General features: G+C 35.7%; 1 protein-coding gene across 3 annotated transcripts in view; it reads left to right on the top strand.

Annotated features, from left to right (window-relative positions):
- Window positions 1-19960, top strand: part of PARP4 (poly(ADP-ribose) polymerase family member 4) — a 48906-nt gene that overhangs the window by 14605 nt on the left and 14341 nt on the right. For all 3 annotated transcript variants that reach the window (XM_035326697.1, XM_035326679.1, XM_035326688.1), the window contains 16 exons: window positions 1465-1638; window positions 3371-3531; window positions 6378-6515; window positions 7336-7434; window positions 7650-7833; window positions 8580-8742; window positions 9286-9410; window positions 10991-11122; window positions 11363-11449; window positions 11970-12134; window positions 13010-13056; window positions 14721-14802; window positions 15237-15374; window positions 17086-17281; window positions 17518-17588; window positions 18417-18604. In XM_035326697.1, the coding sequence (XP_035182588.1) occupies window positions 1465-1638; window positions 3371-3531; window positions 6378-6515; window positions 7336-7434; window positions 7650-7833; window positions 8580-8742; window positions 9286-9410; window positions 10991-11122; window positions 11363-11449; window positions 11970-12134; window positions 13010-13056; window positions 14721-14802; window positions 15237-15374; window positions 17086-17281; window positions 17518-17588; window positions 18417-18604 (2150 nt within the window). The remainder of the gene's footprint in view (window positions 1-1464; window positions 1639-3370; window positions 3532-6377; window positions 6516-7335; window positions 7435-7649; window positions 7834-8579; window positions 8743-9285; window positions 9411-10990; window positions 11123-11362; window positions 11450-11969; window positions 12135-13009; window positions 13057-14720; window positions 14803-15236; window positions 15375-17085; window positions 17282-17517; window positions 17589-18416; window positions 18605-19960) is intronic.

Here is a 19960-nt window from a genome sequence, read left to right as displayed (position 1 = left end):
TTTTTTCCACTTACCTCAGTGGTTTTGCTTTCCTTCCTAAACAGTTAGGAGGCTAATGTTTATTCATGTGATTTAAGTTTGTATAATTTAAGTCATGGCTGCTTAAGACAGCAGTTTTTTTCATCTCTGTTAGTACTGGAGGAAAAATTATTTGGAGATTATGTTGGTTTTAAATTGGAAAAGCTTTGCCAGTAGAAGTTCCCTAATTCTAGAATGACTTTGCCTTGATCTTCGTACATAAGACACTTTTGATTCTCTTCAATTGATCTATGGTAGGAGAATATTCCTTTCACTTTTTGATATGGAAGTGTACACTCATGTAGACTGTGATGAGTAAGTGGTACATTAGTGATGTTTTACACATTTACTCATGTGTAAATAATAATGAGTACATTTCATAAATAAGCAGACAAAGGAAATTCTGTTTGTTGTAGATGCTTTCTATGAAGTGCAATTGTTTCAATATCAGGATTCCTACCATATATTGGGTAGGTGAAATTTGACAAACATTTGATAAATAACGTTCAATCAGTTTTTGAAAAACCTGAATCATAGACCTAAAAAACTCTGCATCCCAATGCACTGATTTGTAAGAATATGCTAAAACTGTTTTCACTACTTTTTCCCACTTATAATTAGTTTGCAAGAGAAATAGCATTTGTGTAGAAAGAAAAAAATCTCTGGATATTTGAAATAAAGAAGTGGGTTGCTGTTCAGGTTGATTAACTCTCCATTTTTTTTCTGAAGGCCTTTGTGAGACCTAGACCAGCCTTGGGTCAATATTGAACTGCAGTAAGACTTTGTTATCAGCCTCTAATGTCAGCATTTTACTAGCTGTTGCTTATGGCTCATGTAAATTAAAGAGCACTTTGCCTTTTTCCTCATGCCCCAAGAATATAAAATAACATAGAGCATTCTGTAAAAAAAATTCCAGTTGAGAATATTCAGACACAAGCAAATATATAGATTATCCTTCTAGAGAAACTGTCTCAAATGACTCATTACTTTCTTTTGATCAATAGGTTGCATTTTATAAATAGTATTTCTACTCTGTTTTATGTATTTTAGGATAAATTAATTTACTGAAGAAATTATTATCATCTAATATATGTAGTTATTTCATCAATGTATTAAAGTTAGCAATATGAGTCAATGGGATGTTAAGTATCTTTATCTTTCAATCTGATTCATATTCTGTTTTATTTCAGAGGGATTATTTTACCGCCTCTTAGCTCTTCCAAGGTACTTAGCAAGTAGCCCAGTATTAGGGTAGGATAATGTCTGAGTTCTAAAAACTATTTTCATATCTGAGATGCAAGTACATTTTTGGTGGATATTGCATTAACAGAGAGTTCAAGTTTTATTTCAACATGGAATCAAATTATCAATTTTCAGTATTTGTTGCTTTGTGTTCTACCAGTAATTTTGTGATGGCTTTCTACTTACTAATCTCTTCTTTTAAAGGTGAGCAAAGCAGAAGGTATTTTGCTCCAGGTAAAGAATGGACTGGATGAGGGAGCTGATGAGGCAGCGCTACAAGAGATGATGATGCAATTTTATGAAATTATACGTCACAAAACTGAAATAGACTATAAAGTTTCCAAAAAGCTGTTATCTAGAAAACAGGACCTGTGTCAGGTAACTTTTCCAGACTGTAAGTCCCAACCAGCTACAAGGGGCTTACTAGCAGATAAGTAGCAAGCTTGTGTAGCTATGTGCTACACAAGTTTTGAACACGCTCGGTAGATAAATTGACGGTAACAGACTGTCAGTTTAAAAAAGTAATTTGCTGGAATTTTATGAATAAAGTAATGCTCATGGTGGGTACTGAATATGTTGAAGAAGAGGATCAATTGCCATCCAGATGGTGACAGTGTTTCCACTGCAGTTATTGTTATGATGGTATCTTCAGCTGAATTAAATGAGACACATTAAACTGATGTTATTATCCTGCTGACCCTGGCAACTGCTCCAGCATACGCATAATCAGTTTCTATTGACTATCATAAACTACATACAAAATACTTCTAAACTATTTTAAGTATGTACAAAGACTGTTCTGCATGACCTTTCCTTTCCCATGTATGCAGGAACAGTTTTGAAAGACGATTTAAAATTATCTGTCTATTGGTCTGTTCCTACATCTACAGCACAAACTGCCTGGGGGACTTTCCTGGACTGCAGATAGCATCTATCAGTTGGTCTAAGCACAGCTGCCCTGCCCAGGGGAATCTCCAAGGATCCCCACCACGTCTCCCCTTCACAGTTTCTGCATTAATTAGTCGCTTCCTTCATTTTTAAGTTGTGTAGCTGTTCAGTCAGGCAGGAATTCAGTTACCCTGCCAGGGGAACTGATGATGAGGTGTGCTGAGTGTGCACACAGATGCAGCCCTAGCATCCAGCAGCTGTCAGAGAGCAGCAAGGGCAGGTGGCCGAGGCTAGGGGTGAAAGAGAGCAAGTCCAGGGCAGTCACTGCACTGACAGGGAAGTACTGCAGTACCCAGTTAGGAGCAGAGCAGAAGATAGTGACTGCTGGTGACAGCAGAGTCAGACAACAGTCCTCATCATGGGCTTGTCCAGCTGGTCCAAGGTCTAACTGGGAACTTAAGTCCACAGGATCTGAGTCAGAACAAAGGACATACAAGGCTGAATGCAGACATGTCTGCAACATAGCTCAGCCAAGAAACAAAGGGCAAGATCCTTAGTGTAAAGGCATCTCTTGAGCAGAGAAGGGGCAGGACTCCACAGAGTCTTCCCATAGCTCTCTTTCAGGCCCCATAGCTTCACTGTCAAAGCTGGCCTTAAACAACCAGAAAAAATAAAGAAGGAGAGGTAGAGTACTTTTAACCTTGGAAACCTTATGATATCAAAAAACTCCTATGTCTCATAAAGTTTTCTCATGACTTAGTGAAGTTTTTTTCTAAGTTAGATGTCCTTCTTTCTCTTGATCTGAGAAAAGTACATAGCCTTCTGCTATTGTCCTAACTGGACAGGGGCATCAGGGACAATATGATAAGATTCTAATAAGTCAGGATTGCTGCAAAAGCAGAATGGTATCCAAGCAAAAATACTGGTCTATGGAGCTGTTATGAGCAGACTCCATCCAAACCTTGATTTGCAGTTGTACAGAAACAATTTATAACTATTACCTGCATACCTTTTTTTCTTCTCTTTTGTTTTCATGGGATTCTACAGCTGCTTGCTCATGTTCCACTAGTTATCTAGCAAGTGGAAATGTTCTTTTCCATATTCTTTTTGTTGTTGCTGCGCTGTCACTTTAGTCTCTTTTAGTCACTTTTTAATTTAGTCTGTTTTGTGTGGTTTCTTAATTAAAATGTAACAAGTATTCATAACTTTCTTTATTTTCTAGCTCATCCGAGACATGCTTAATACACAGGAAACAAATATGTCATGCCCAAACCCAACATCTTTGGCCAAATACCAGGCCCTGAGGTGCAAGATTCAAGCTGTTGATCCAATGAGTGATGAATTTCTCAGTGTTGCACAACAAGTGTTAAAAAACAATTACAAGTGAGTGTTTAATAGTTGTGCAATGATTCTAGCAACATGCAAGGTATGGTGCACAAAATGTCTCTAAAACGGATTGAATTATTAGGTTCTATTACTATGCAGTGTCAAACTGAAGGGATTTGTCACATATTTGCTATAACCTATACTAGAACCGCTGGAAGTAAATTCAGAAAACTGAAAATGAGAACATTGTTATTTTTTTCCCCTTTTTAAATTATGAAAAACTGTCTATATATAGGAGCTATTTAAAGAAAATATATGGCTTTTAGTCTTGGTCATTCTGCTTTGCAATATTTATTTCCAGGTATTTTATAGAATACAGGGAAAGTGAACATCAAAATAAAACTTGGGGGTCTGCTGAGAAAAACAAACATTTCTTTCTGTGTATTATTAGAATAAATATGATGGAGTAGGTGGGGAGGAGGGGTGGACTACCTGGTCATCTTTTTATTATCTACAGAATTTGATGTCCCATTTCAGGTAGCTTTCAGTTGTATGAAAAACATGTATTTCTGGGAATTTATTCTGTGGATTTGCCTATTATTCTATTTAATGTTCTTGATATTGGCTTCTGAGTGGGTACGCTGTGTTTTTTGATTAACTAATAAAGTTTAAAAATGGGTAAACATGGAGAAAAAAATTTAAAGAGAATGTCGTTCTAGAAATTGAATAATCAATGGTTAGATCACTGATGATAGAAGAATGGAGTGGGCTTCAGTTCAGCTATTTAGAATCACAGAATCATTTAGGTTGGAAAAGTCCCTTAAGACCATCAAGTCCAACCGTCACCTAACACCAAATCCACCACTAAGCCCTGTCCCTAAGAACCACATCCACATGGCTCTGAAATACCTCCAGGGGTAGTGACTCCACCACCTCCCTGTGCAGCCCGTTCCAATGCCTAACCGCCCTTTCCATGAATAAATTCTTCCTGATACCCAATCTCAACCTCCCTTGGTTCAACTTGAGGCCATTACCTTGTGTCCTATCACTTGTCACCTGAGAAAAGAGATCAATGCCCTCCTTGCTGCAATCTTCTTTCAGGCAGTTATAGAGAGAGCGAGTCACTTCAAGTTTGTTTTTACTGAGTAAATGCAGCGTTAAGCAGCTCAGGCCTTTGCTAAGGCCTAAACCCTAGCAACTGCTGGTTACTAAGCAGTTGCACCCAAATACGAATTGCTCAAATATGGAAGGAGCACTGTGCTCAAACATGCAGCCTTCTGTTGGTTTTTGGCAAAGTTCAGTAGTTGTGAGTACTTGACATTTTGTCTAAATTACGTCATTTAAAATTAATAGAAATAGTTTATGTGACTCAGTTCCACCTTACAGTTCTTTGAGACAGAACCAAGTAAAGTAAACCTTTTGGAAATTAGCTGTTAGATGAACCCACAGGACTGCTCATTGTGGATCACAGTTATCAAATTTAGGGCCTATAAACTAACTCATAGGCTCTATGGTCATCTAACTAGTTACAAGCATGGGATTTTTCACCCAAAATTTTGTCTCTGTTCTTATACAATGGATAACAAAACATAATTACATTGCAAGAATTTGAGATTATTTAGTCCCTTTCAATTTCTGCATTTGCAACCTTAGCTTTTTAACTAAAAGCAATCTCAAACAAATTTCAACTGCAGTAGAAGCATGCTAAAGGCTCAGGGTCCAAGTTCTCTCTCAAAAAAAATTAAAGTTCCTTTAGCACGTTTATAAATTATTTGCCAATGTTGTTTTAGCATTTTGTTTAGCATATTGTTTTACCAATGTTGTTTTAGCATTTAGGAACTCAAAACTAACTGAAGTTTATTGAATCTTAAAAGCATGAAGCTTTGACTTGTAAGCAAAGGTTTGATTTGCTTTTACTTTCCAAGTGTACTGCCTACTTTATGTATCTAAATTTAAAATTGCTGTCCCTAAGTCTTCTACTTAGTTGTTTTGTAAATCCTAAGGTTCCTCAGTGTGTGACAGTCAGGAATCCTGGAATCCTCATGTTAGTGGTATTTCTTAAGGCATCGCTACCTTGCCACTCTTGAGCAACCAGGCTCTGTCATCTGAGGAAGCATGTTCCAAAGACGTGTACATAGCGGACTAGGAAAGCAGAGGGAAGGTGGTGAGCACACTGTTCCCTACTTGGACCTCTATACAAGTAGCTAAATAAAGCATTCAGCTGGCAAGAAAAATGGAAAGAAGCCTGAAAGTCTGAATTTGTTGCTTAGTGTAATCACAAGGGAAGGACACGAATCCTGGTGCGTGCTCTGCCCAGTAACTGCTGTATGTAAAATGCATAAATCTTGCTGGAGGTGGGATTGCAACCCAAGTTTTCCTCCTCTCAAGTGTATTTCTTAATTGGGAAGTCTAAGTTGCTACATTCAAATAGCCTGAATATTCTGTTTATGGTTCAGCCAAGATGGTGAGTTATCAGAGTATTCTCGGTACGAGAATTTTTAGTACAAGATAGATTTGGCAATAACTTATATAATACCAGACTCTGCGCTGCATAGAGTTATATGGGGCTTATCCATCACATCTTTGAATTTAGGTTCCAAAAAATCAAAGGAGATAATTTCATCTGACTTTAAGTACGAAATCACATACTTTATTTCTCCCTGAATGTCTAAATAAATCTTGATCTTAGTCATAGGTTTTAAATATTTCTGGTGTTTTCAGTAATTGCAATTATCTTATTTTTTTCTCTTATTGCTGTTAACTTATGTTTTTGCCTCCCAAATTGCCAACCAAAACCAAAGATTGAATGTTACTTGGAGATTTACTACAAGGCTTTATCTCTTAGCAGTAGATTGTTCTTAAACAATTTTTGGAAGTCAAAGATAATTTCAAATTTCTTGCAGTGACTGTCCAGTGAGAATTTTACAAGTGTATAGTGTTGGCAGAGTAAGTGAAACAGCAGAATTTCTGGGCAGTCTTGGAAATATTCGATCCTTATTCCATGCATCATCTGTGCGCAATTTCATGGGAATTCTTTCCAGGTAAAATTTTACATTCCATTTTTTGTGACATTGGGTTAGGTTTAATTATGTCTAATTAAATATATTTGATTTTTTTTTAAATGTTGTTTTTATGAAACTCTTTTACATTATGTTTAACCTAATTTTTACTGTTACCATTTATGTAATCATTCATATGCTTCTACAGAACCCTGGAAGGGAAATCATTCTTTTGTAATGCTAAATGTGATTACTTTCCAGCTGGATTAGCATTGAGATGGAGCTATTTGGTTATGATGAGGAGGACTGTAGTTTAAATCCAGATGAAAGATGACAAAATGGAGAGAGTAGGAGAGCAATGGCTGTGTGGATAATTTACTCTATTTTAGGAAATAATTCCATTAATGATGTCCTCCTTCCACTTCCTGTCTTCCGGTCCACTTCCACATTATCTACCAATGACCACTTTATTCAAAATAATTTTAGATGATCATAATTTCCTGGAATAATGAAATATCTGGTTTTATGACAATTCTGTGGATTCACTCAGGCATAGTAACAAGTTTGGGATATGTGTTGCTTTTCTGCTAAATGAAAAAAGCAGTCTTTATAGCTTATGTAGTCAATGTCTTGGTGATTCATATGTCTTTGGGATTTCTTTTTGATGAATAGATTTGATTTTCCTTGATTCTCTATGTATGGTTTTTGTAAAGTGTATTTTGACTTAATCCTCTGTGGTTCATAATTGTTATGAACCATTCATAATGGTTCAGCATGTATTAGCCCACATATTTTATGCAAAAGTATTTTGAACTTCATTCATTGTGTGACTTTTTTTTTTTTTTTTTTTTTTTTCCTCTAGAGGACTTCTCTTGCCAAAAGTGGTTGTTGAAGATCATGGCCTGGAAAGAACTGACATTGGAAATCTGGGAAGTGGCATTTACTTCAGTGATTCTGTTAGGTCTGAATAATGACAATATCTTTTGATTATATCTTTTGTGTACTCTTTTTACTTTGTAAATTAAGTAGATAAAATGTTTAATACTCTTAAGGTAATTTAATTATTATTTCTTTCCTGAACATCTGTTCAGAAGTATTTGTGTATCCTTAAACTCCTAGAAGCTTTACTTTAAAATCAATTTTAATAAAATGTGCATGATCTTTTTTTGTATACAGTGCCAGTATTAAGTATTCTTCACCCAGTGAAATAGATGGAACCCGACTCCTTGCAGTTTGTGATGTGGCACTTGGATCCTGCTTAGATTTGTATGAACGAGATTTTTCATTAAACGATCCCCCATCGGGTTATAACAGCGTCCATGGAGTCCGCCAGACAGCGGACATCACTTCAGACTTTGAGGTACTGATCCTGCAGTGTTGGGATTTATTTATACCAGTGAGAGATAACAGAATTAGTATAACCTGTGTATTCCAGTTCAGACACTAAATCACTAGACTGTAATGCATAGAATCACTTTTGTCTATTTTACAGCCTGTAAAGTACATATAAAACATCTAAGGCTCTAGGTTACTATTTGAGAGGAGATTTAAAATTTCTGCAAGAAAACAATACTTAATACATTAGCATTCTTTTTTATTATAACTGAATCATCCTATAGATATCTGATCTATGGCATTGAAATTGCTACTTGGAAGTGGTGTTCTGCTTTGTATGGAATAAGAAATCACTACCATGGAAGGTTCACTGTTCTGTAATAGAATCCAACTGATAAAATCCCTGTCCTTAAAGGTTTGTACTCAAAGGCAAGGATGATAGCCCTACTGGCACAAAAATAGATAAAGTCACTGGCTAGATATCCACCTTTTTTTTTTTTTTTTTTTTTACTTCTTTTTGTTCTTAGTTATTCTGAAGAATGATTGTGCATTACAGTGAAGAAGAAATATAAGGAGTGTAGAGAAAGCAAACACAACAGAGATGTAAACGGTAGTAATAAAGAGAAATCAGGGGAGTGAAAAAAAAAAGTCATATTTTTAGTATTTATCAAAAGTGATGTCATTTAGGTTCATCTCTTAATAAATCTGTGTTTTTAAAGTATTACCTAAAGCTTTGTTTTTATTGTAAAATACCTTTCTTTGTTCCTTCAGGATGATGAATTTGTTGTGTACAAAACCTCACAGGTTAAAATTAGATATGTTGTTAAGTTTTGCCTTCCTGAAGATCAAATAAAGCCATTTCAGCCTGGAGCTGGGGTGGAACAGGAGCAAGATAACAGTGAACCAGAGTCACAATGTCATGTACAGAATGAGAGTAAGAAATATTTTCTGTTTGTACTTTTGGCTTGCTTTCAAAGTTCCCTAAATATTTATCAGAACGCTTTTTAGAGTTCTTGTATGCAGCTAGCTTATTAAAAAATCATTTGTAGGGTTTTTTTTGTGGATGTTACCAAATTAGTTATGTGGCATCCATGTAGCATCTGTTTAACAGATTTCCTGTAAGCCTAATTACCAATGGTAGTTGGAACTCCTCCTGTCACAGTGCGTTTCAAGAGAAGCACAAGAAGCACTTTTGCATAAATCATGAGATGGTCTTTTAATAATTCAAATGCAAGGTTTTAAACAAAGACCTTGTAAGACCTTGAAGACTTATCTTTTTGTTGATGAGCTTGTGACAGTCTACAGTTCAGCAGTGCAACACAAGTATTCATAACAAAAATGAGAATTACTTTTAATTTGTGTGTTCTGAGTTGCATAAGTAAACATGGGTCATTGGTATAGGGTTAGTTTCAAACTTGCTTCCCAAATGTGCATTTCAAAAAATAGCTTTCTAATATTTTGTAAACTCTTTGTTTAGGCTATGCATTACCAAGTGCAAATACTTCAAATAAAGTAAAAACTGGTCTTCAAGACAGACTGGGAAATCCTGTTCCTCTGGAAGGCTTTCATATTAAGGCAAGGATAATAGACTTCGTAGCACAGGTAAAGTATGCTACTTATTGTCCCTTCCTGTAAGTCAAACCTGAAAAAATATTTTGGTTGTTAAATAGTGTTTTAATCATTAAAAAATCAATCTCTAAATGAAGGAAAATCCTGAAACTGAGTGAAAAGTTCTTATTTTTAGAGGTGTATAGTCAAACAAGTGCCAAAAGCTCTTTGGTCAGCAAAAGGTTTTAAAGATTTCTGGAAATCTTTAAAGGTTTTAAAGATTTCTGGAAATATATTTATGTTTTGTTTTTAACTTTGGTTAGACAGCTGCTGTTGCAAGTAAAATATCAGTCAGTACAAAAGAACTTGAAAAATACTTGAAAACTTGAAACTTGAGAACTTGAAAACTAGCTTGAAAATTATCTATTAAAATTTAGCCAAAATTAGCTAATAAAAGTTAGCCAAGCAGGCTAAATTTTTGTTTGTTTGTTTGTTTAGTATATATGCCCTCAGAATGCATCCTGTCAAGACTCAGGATTTTTTTCTGTCCCAAGACATAATTCCACAATCTCTCCCTGCAACCGAGTCCTGTCTGGGACAGTCTTGATCATGCTAAAGCCATGGTTCTACTCAGTTCTGTCATGTGTGTCTCTCTGCACAAAGATCTGTATCCAGGGGTGTCCAGTGCTGATGCAGTTTCATAAGAGCAATTCATATTTTTATTTGTTGCTGAAGTCCTAAAAAAGAAAGCAGGGCAAAAACGGGAGAGTAAAGGGATTGAAGAATTGCTGTCAGATGAGTCTGTTCTTAAACTGTTCTGACACTCATGACTGTTGTCTGATCAGTCTGATCCCTTTGAACAGCTGTTCTTCTCATGAGGGGTAGTCTTTATTTTTTGGTTTGGTTTCCTATGGAATGAATTACTGTACAGTAGCATCTGTTCTATGACCCAGTCCACCAAAGCAGAAAGCAGTTTATAAAGCAGAGCTACGGAGCATAAACCAGAAATGATGCGATGGCAAGGGACAATAAGAACGGCAGCAAAGGCGAATGAGGAATTCCTGGGGTTTTGTTAGGACGCGCAGGAAGTAAACAGAAGAGCAGATGTGAAAAGAAAGATGCAATCTGCTACCTCAGACACAGAAATACTGTCAGTAGAAAATAGATGCTACACATACGGGTTTATACAAACATCCCTTTCAGTATGTCATAGTATTAAATAAAACTTTTTTTTATTAGTTTTGTTTATTCCTCCTTCTTGTTTAGACATTACCAGCTTGAAACTATTACAGACATACTGCAGTGGTGACAACTTTTGTAGGCAGTAGCTTGACAGCTCCAGCTCTGCATCAAGTAACCTTTGTAAGGTCATGGATTACTCTTCTTCTGGAAGAGATTTGATTAATAATTTAGAGAGTAAAAATTCCACAGCTCCTTGCATTTTTGTGAGATATTTATTTGCCAAGTACTGGTGAATGTTATACCTTCATTTCTAATGTACAAACAAATCATCAGGTTGTGGCATACATACTGACATTTTGCCATGCAAAGCAGTTATGCTGTTACTCTTAGAGTATTGATGTTTTAATCACATTTTAATGTTATGGAGCTATAAAAAAAAATATTCATTTCAGGTAGTAATGTTTCAGACCTACACCAACCAAAGCAGTAGTCCGATTGAAGCTAAATATGTTTTTCCTTTGGATGATAAAGCTGCTGTTTGTGGATTTGAAGCTTTTATCAATGGAAAACACATCATTGGAAAGGTAAGATGTTACTGTACACTGCCTTTGATGTAGGTCCCTCAATGTCAAGATTTGAAAGCACTTATTTAGTAATAAAGCGTACAACACCAAAATTAATTTTGTTTTCTCTCAAGTTCTTTGTTGTTACCACTTGACTGTCATGCGGTAACGTCATGTAAGGGAATCCTGTGTTCTGTATATAGAGATGAAAGTGTTCTGTTTATAGAGATGAGAACACTTATTTTGGAAAATCTTTCATAGGTTAAAGAAAAGAAACAAGCACAGAGAGAATATCGTAAAGCTATCAGCCAGGGTGATGGAGCTTATCTAATGGACCAAGAAGCACCGGTACGTTGAATATCATGGTTTCGTAACCTACTTGAAAATTTTGCATTTGTCAGATTACAGATAGATTATCTGGGCATGTGTGAATATTGCCATCAGAATCTTTGCTCAGTCATGTCTTTGTTGGGAAGCTGCTTTTTACTAGAACTTATTTGGACCATACATTTGATCCTTTTTGAAAACTGCTATTGTTTCTTCAAGCATGTTCCACAGCTTATAATAAAACAGATATTTCTCTTTTAGGAGCTTACACTTTGAAAGAAATCACACCTTTTTTTTTCCTTTTTTTTTTTTTTAATAAAAGATTGATTTATTTATTACTGATCAGTTATGCCCAGAAATCTTGAAAAGCTTTTAAAAGTTTAATATTTCTTGTCTTAGCATCATTTTTCCTTATACTTCTCAAAAAACAAGTAGCATTTTCTGTGTTAGTTAGATTCGTTGTGCTGAACCACCAATTCAATTATTGTTTTGGAAAACATGGGCTTCAACAATGTCATTAAATCTAGTCTCTTTTTTTTAGGATATTTTTGTAATAAGTGTTGGAAATATATCTCCAGACTCTACAGTTCTGATCAAAATCACCTATATCACTGAACTGAGTTGTCAGAACGGTTGTATCACTTTTCATATGCCTGCTTCTGTATCACCATGGCAACAGGACAAAGCACTGAATGAAAACACGCAGGTTTGTTAAAATGCAATCTTAAAATAGCATCTTCTTTTGAAGCAAGGATTTTGTACCTAGGGGATTGCAGTTACACAAGAGAGTTCAGTAAGATCATGATTATCTTCCGTTTAATTTCTTCTCGTTTTATTAAAAGATAATTGTGCTTATCATTCTTGTCATAACAGGATTGTTAAAAAGCAATGTGAACACAAGCTTAGGAATGCCATGATCAGTAGAAATCCTGTAATATCTCTGAGGATTTATTTACTCTTGCAGTACTTGAAAAGTTGACTTGAGTTGGAACACATTTAAACTAGATCTCGTATTTTGAGTTATCTGCTGTTTCTGTCTTGCTGTTCCTCCTTTGGCTTGCAGAAAAGTAGGCATTGTTTATATCCCTCATGAAACAGCAGCTGAGCATCTGCTGAACACTGCTATTATCCTTCTCTGCCTCCTTTGGCCAGGTTTCCCATCTGTTTCTTTGGATGTCCCTGATGGCTCAAGAATTGTTCAGGTGGGAGGGGAGGACATCTCTGTTTAAATGCTGGCAAAGAGCCAAAGGTGGTCCTACTCCCTGTGAGATCATATAGCTGTGCCGTATGTCTGACTGTTCAACAGTCATGCCTTCTGCTTCAGAGCTGTATTATACTGAGTTCTGAAGTTCATTGTGTCTTTGGGAGAGAAGCATATGCAGGCTTGTCTGAATTTTAGCTGCAGTGATGCTCAGATAACAAAGCCATATGAATGAATGAAGTAAACAGGGTTCCAGACAGTCCCGTCTTAGTGATAGAATAAGAGAAAGGAGCTCCAGCTGGATAGAAGTGTCAGGGATTACATACAAATACTTCATAACTGGTGCCGTATAAGATTATTTTTTTCTTTTTCTTTGGTAGGATGCAATAAAGAAGGTTTGTGTTAGACAAATAAGAACACTGAAGAAGTAAGTTGCCATTAATACTATAATTTGATTCATTACTAATACTTTTAAAACATTAAGTCAAAACATCTGCATTTAATGTTTTTCTATTTATATGGAACATTGCATTATCGAGTGACTAGTTTAACTTAATGTTTCATTCTAATCTGTCATCCTTAGATAGGTGCTATCATAAATACTTCCTTTTGTTTCAGAAACATTTCTGTTACTAAGGATTATACGTAACTTCCCAAGTCGCAAAACTTAATGAGCCTACATGGTCTTCATATTTGCAGTATCATTGCACTTAACATTTTAGCCTTTCTTTGCACTTGTATTGTAAATTAATAAATACAATTATCTAAGCGATGATGTTGCTGGTAAAGTAAGACTTCTTGGAAACAGAATATTATAACTTTATTCCCAATAATGTTTCTGCATGTGGCTGTTCTCAATTGGAATCGCAAGGCATGGAGGTAGCAGTAGCAGCAGTAAATGTGTCAAAACTTATGTTAGTCAGGGAATTGAATTTTCCATATTAAAGACAAATGAAAAGTGTTTTTCATGAGCGTGTCCTCTGTTCTAGCTGCAAAGCTGGCACAAAGTCACATCTGTTGTAATTTTCTCAAATTGTATTTAATCCTGAAGTAGTGCTCCATAGTATTACCTTGCTTTTATTCAGCACAGTTACTGTTGGTCAGTAGAAATATTGTACTGATCGACTAAAGATTTCGTGCTGTTTCTGGCAAACGCATATCAGAAATAAATTCATATGCTCATATAATACACATCCAGTTGTAGAAAAGATATTTAAAATTATAATACAATTTAATTTTAATGTGAAGGGACAATTCAACTAGAAAATGCGAATACAAACTGGGAAACACTTAGGAATAGTTACTGTGTGAGGATGGAGGTCAGGTATTACTACCTCACTTTTCAGCATCAGATCCTAGAGATAGCAACATATAGATATCCGAGCTAGCTGCAAACATTTATATAATGCTTAATAATATAATATTTTTTTCTTGTTTCAGTCTGGTTCTGCAGCTGCTCTGGGACTGTGCATACCTATTGCATATTTTATCCACAAGCTTAAAGATAATGGAGATGTGATTGTAAATAGAAAATAACTGCTCATGGGCTATGCAGAGGATACACAGATTCATGGTGCATTCAGTAATATTGAGATTAGGACTCTGAGTAGTCAGTGATAGTTTTTAAAAGGAGCAATTTACCAAAATGTAAGACTGACCAATGGAAGGCTACACATAAAGGAAACGTTTACAGCCCTACACACCTACGTTTTAGGAGGTGATATCCAGGAATATAGTGACTACCAATAACCCAGGTTTGTGGTGAGTCAGCAACCTGGAATGAATAACCATTGAGATAGTGTGCAAAAATGGCTAATTCAATACCAAAATACACAAACCCGTAAGTAGTGAAGAGAGCAGATAATCTTATTTTATGAGACAAGATTAGCTGAAATTGGCAAAATGCAATCTGAAGACCTTAAACAATGGGGACAGAGACAGAAACTGGTCTAAATAGTTTAGTATTCTCCACTTTCATCCAGTGAGTTTAAAAGGTCAGGAAACATAGCTCATTCTCACAGAAGTGTCATTACATGCAGATTAATCATCGTCTTCCCTGGACCACCATTCATTTCTGTTCTCTATTTTTAGTGGATTCTCCTTGGATATGTCTATTGAGATGCCATATAGCATTGAACGCCTACATAGTTGGACACACAAACTTAAAATAAAGGTAAACTAATTTCACTATAACTATGCATCTGCCTTAGCAGTTCTGCTGTGTATTTGAAAAGGAACTTTAATCCTAGGAAACGCGTGTTGTAGATGTGAGTGGCTTTGTGCAGTGTTCATTCTGCACACTGATAGCTTCTCTGTTTTTCTCAGATGAAAATGTTCTGCTTGATTCCTTTTTGTTTTGTTTGTTTTCATATTTTAAAACACATTCAGGAAAGTGAATGGTATTCTAAAGAATATAATATGTACATAGCAACTGTACCTTTTAAATTTTATAAAATCTTTCTAGAAAAGACTTTTGGTACTACCCATATTAACTGTGCTGTCATCATTCCCTGTCCTCACAAATGACAATTTTATTTTGTACAAGTAAAAAATATACACTGTGCTGTTATTCAACAAATATTTAAATGCCTATTTTTCCCCTTCTAGAAAACAGAGTGCAAGGCTGTAATTAAGACTGTGAAGAACAGCAGCTTGGGCAGTAGTGGCTTTGGTCTAGATATATGGATTTCTCAAGCCTATCTACCCCGAATGTGGGTAGAGAAGCATCCCAACCAAAAGAGTGAGGTATGGCATAACTGTTACACTGTTCATGAGGTAATACTGAATATTCTAAAACATAATAAACAGAAACAGTTTGGTTTTGATGGGTAGAAGATAAAAACAATTTCACACCGTAGACAGTATTCAATTTAATCTCTTTATTAAGGTGAGTATTCTCCTAAAATGAGTTTTCAGTTCCATAGAATCTTGTTGATTTTGTTTTATCCTTTACCTTGTAATAGACTGAAAGTTGAGGCACAGTTTCAGCACAGTGTCCAATCATATTTCTGTTGAAACGTTTTTTTCCAACTGCTGTTTTGTATTTCACAGAAATGTGACTACACTGTTTGATGCATGTTACATTTACAGAAGTGGAAGTGAACAAATAAGTTGTGGCTGAGGCTGGAACTAAGTAGCTTCAGAGTCATGCAGTCTGTATTCTAACTAAAAGATAAATAACATTTTAAATCATTGAATTTGTAATAAATTTTAATAATGTTTACAACTCACACACAAATATTTATATAACCCAGCAATGTTTTCCTTTAAGGCACCTGGCCTTCTTAGAAGATTTTGCATTCTGGTGTAGTTATTACTGTTGCAGTGATTATTTTCAAAGCATTTAAATCTCATATTTTTCACTAACAAGTGAAAAAGACAGAAAGCAGTTCAAACACACTGGATCACTTACAAACAATCTGGCTGCATCAGAAGAGCTCATTATTGCAACTGGAAAACATTAATAAAAGGTTGAATAGGAAAGAAAAAAACAGTTCAACCTCTTCTTACCTGAGAAATACATTTAGAACTTAAGAGCATATCATAAAAGCTGTGATTCCAAGTTATTAGAAACTGTTTCATGCTCCTCCATTTTTTTGTGATCACAGCTGTTCTTTTCTGGTATAAAAGTGAAGTCTGTGGCGCTTTTAGCTATTTTCAGATGCTTTTATCTTTTTTTTTCTTTTTTTTTAGTAAGACAAAATGCTGCAGAGGTAAAATGAAAAGTCTTGGTATTACCAATCTGCCAATCCAATGCTGAAATTGAGTAAAATAAGTAAAATGACAGATTAGATTGTTTTCTTTTTGACAATGATGTCTCCTATTTTTCTTCTTTTAATCAGAATTGTTTAGTTTAAAAGGATTAGTTTAGGGACATTTTTTTTTCACAACTTCAATAATACAGATATTCCCATGAGGAAAGGAAAAAGAAAGACATTTCTGTTTGTGCTTTCAGACTGCAAACCTTCCTGTGCTATTGGAAACACTTTCACTCCTTCCAACATTTCATTGCTCCTATTTTGAAAGCCTTTGTGTTTTATAGCATCTCTGTTCATAGCAAGGACAATATGCATTCCTCTGCTTTGCATATTATATATATTTTATTCTAGTCCTTCTAACAAACTGATGGTGGCAGTGATAATTATAAAAAATAATATCTGTGATTTTTTTAACTTTGAGAAGAGAATCCAATGCTGTTTGCCAGAGAGTAAATTGGATGAGAACACTGAACAACAAAACTCCTTTCTCAGTTGTTCACGTGAGGCTTGAGATCTAGGTAAAGGATAGAGAAGTTGCACTTCTCACTAATTAAGAGTAAATGAAATATATCAACTAAAACTTTCAAATATGGCTATATTCTGCTCTCATTCCAGAATGAGAAAATTGAAGATGCTTGGGTACACTCCTAATGCAATAGCATTTGCTCACTGCACTGATTTTGTTTCTGTCTCTGTAGGCTTGCATGCTTGTATTCCAACCAGAGTTTGAAGCAGCGTTTGATGAAGAGCAGCTGTCCAGTGAAATTATTATTTTATTAGATTGCTCAAATTCCATGGCAGGTTCAATGTTACGGGAAGCAAAGCAGATTGCTTTACACGCTTTGAAACAACTTGGTTTCAGACAAAATGTGAATGTAGTCAAATTTGGCACAAGTGAGTTTCTCTGTTTCCTTTTTAACTGTGAGCTACCTTTTACCTTCTTGCCATGACTTAATTTTATGTGCTTCACTATTATCAGACCAGCTTAACACACTGAAATGCAACCTGGAATGTGTAGCAGTATGGCAAATCTACTCTGATACTCTAGTCATAAAACTTAATCTTGTGTTTCCATAGTGTTGCCACATGTTAAATATTTTATTGCTCCTAATATCTGTCTTTGTTCACAGATTTCATAGAATTTTCCCCATTTTCAAAGGACATCATAAAGGATCTGCCATCACTGACCAAGTTTATTACAGTAAGTAAATCAGTTTGGTTGTATTCTAAATAATGTTTCTTTAAAAGGAATGCTTATCATTGTAGAAATTATCCAACTTTCATCTTGTTTTCCTTTTCTTTAAGCCAACTTTTAAGACTTTTTAGAATAATTTAGCCTATTTGAAACCTATTTTCCCTAGTAACAAGGACAACTACATCTGAATATTAATTCCCGTTCAGTTTAAAGTGATTGCTTAAGTTGTTATTTTGAAGCTAAGTAGATATAAGTGTAAGAACATTTTTTCAATGTTTCCTCCTAAACTTGTCTTTTGGAGTTCATGCCTCTCGTTGCCTGCTCACAGACAAGAGAGGAAATTATTTCCTTCACAAAATCACAGAATCACAAGATGGCTGAGGTAGGAAGGAACCTATTGAAGTTATCTGGTCCACAGCCCTGCCCAAGCAGGGACACCCAGAGCAGGCTGCCCAGGACCACGTCCAGGCAGCTTTTGAAGATCTCCGAGGAGGAGACCCCACAGCCTCCCTGGGCAGCCTATGCCAGGGCTCCAGATGGAGCTGTAAATAGCTCTTAGATGCAATAGTCTGGAGGAGAACTGTTCAGGATGTCCCCAAACCACTGATAGCTGAAAGCTCTGAGAATATTTTAGGAGAAGAATTTATAATTTTTCTTAAACTCCATCTCTTAATCATAATTATGGAAGAGCAGGAACAAAGTAAAATTTAAGAATTAATCATTTATATTTGGGAACCAGAAGAGCTGTATACTAAATAATAAATTCTGCATTATATGTTATTTTGAAAAAGGTAAATTAAGTTCAAACTAAAATTGTAATACTTTACTTTTCAGTCAGCTACTGCAACATTGGGAAACACTGATCTGTGGAAGACCTTACGTTACTTAAGTTTGCTATTTCCTTCTCAAGGACACCGAAACCTTCTTCTTATATCTGATGGACACATTCAGAATGAGAGCGTGACATTCCAGATAGTGAAAGATAATGTCTACCATACGAGGTTATTTACATGCGGTGTTGGGTAAGTACAAAGTTAGGCAGCAATTTTATTTTAAGTGACTGATAATTAATTTGAAATGAGAGGTGAATAAGCTGAGAACTGTCAGGTGTTGGAGTGTACTGTCTTAAATATGTTAAATTTAATTTAAATGCAGAAATGTTTGTAAGGAATTTCAGTGATAAGATACCTACAATAAACTTAATTCTATGTGCAGGTAGCCTTACCTATTCATATCTTTCTTCGTTATAACAACTACTATTTAAGAATATAATTGGAAAATATGGGAGTTAACACTTTAAAACTTTGCATTTCATGTTTTTGTAAAGTCTCATTTTGATAGTGGGATCTCAGTTTAACATTAATAGTTGTATAATTTCATGATTTAATTTTCATTTGTTTTGTAAGGTAATGACTTAAAGACAATGAAAGCACTAGGTTCCCAAACCTGTGCTACATTTCACTACTGGAATGCAACCTACTTCACAATGATGTGAAAATAATCCTCTTCAACCCAAAACCAGCTTCTGCCTTTCACTAGGCAAAACAGAGAGTAACTACTCCAGCACAGTCAACTTTTTTGCTGAACAGCTTCCTCTTGTCAATAATTCACACTTTCTCTTCTCAGCTGGAGACAGCAGACAGGAAGGATGATTTCTCTTACTACCTACACAGAGTGGGGGAGCAGGAGCAACTGCTACCACTGTGACTCAGCACAGATCTGTCACAGCGATGGCAGTACTAGACAGAATGAAGTTTGGGAACATCTGGTATAAACTCTGGTATATAGCTGGCTATAAGATGCTACCTGCGTTAAAATGAGTTCTTAGATATCACAGGAACAAGCAAAACCTCATTGAAATTCATTGTAATTTAGTTTGACCATTCTGTAACAACAAACTAGAAAGATGTGACTGAAATTACTTTAAAGAATAACAGGTTACAGTTGCATATTTCAGGTTGCCAGGCTTAAATGAGGAGTCAGAGAGTGTTAGCTTCTTGCTGTATCCTGGGAAGGCTGGCAAGGACACATCAAAATAAAGACCAGTGGTGAGAGTCATGTTCTTCTAGAATGTTTTTAATGATACCTTCATCAGGGTATCAGTGTTTCCTGGCTGGGAGCTGCAGGCCTTCTCCCAGCACTGCACGAGCACACCCCTCAGGCCATGTACCAAACAGCTCAGTGCTCTTCCAGGGTAATCCTAACATGCTGACATCCCTTTCAATGTATTTACGGTCATGTTGTGTTCATGTTCAGCACAGTTTACATTCATATTATTGATACAACAGAACTTGTCCTGGGGACAGATTATTTTAGTGCCGGCAGTCTGAGAGGGCATGGCTTTTAATATATCCTCTAGAACTATAACACTAATGGTT

Source organism: Oxyura jamaicensis, chromosome 1 (assembly GCF_011077185.1).
Source record: "Oxyura jamaicensis isolate SHBP4307 breed ruddy duck chromosome 1, BPBGC_Ojam_1.0, whole genome shotgun sequence".
NCBI classification, from domain to species: Eukaryota; Metazoa; Chordata; class Aves; order Anseriformes; family Anatidae; genus Oxyura; species Oxyura jamaicensis.
Note: the sequence above shows the minus strand (reverse complement) of the source record. Positions and strands in the feature narration are given on the sequence as shown.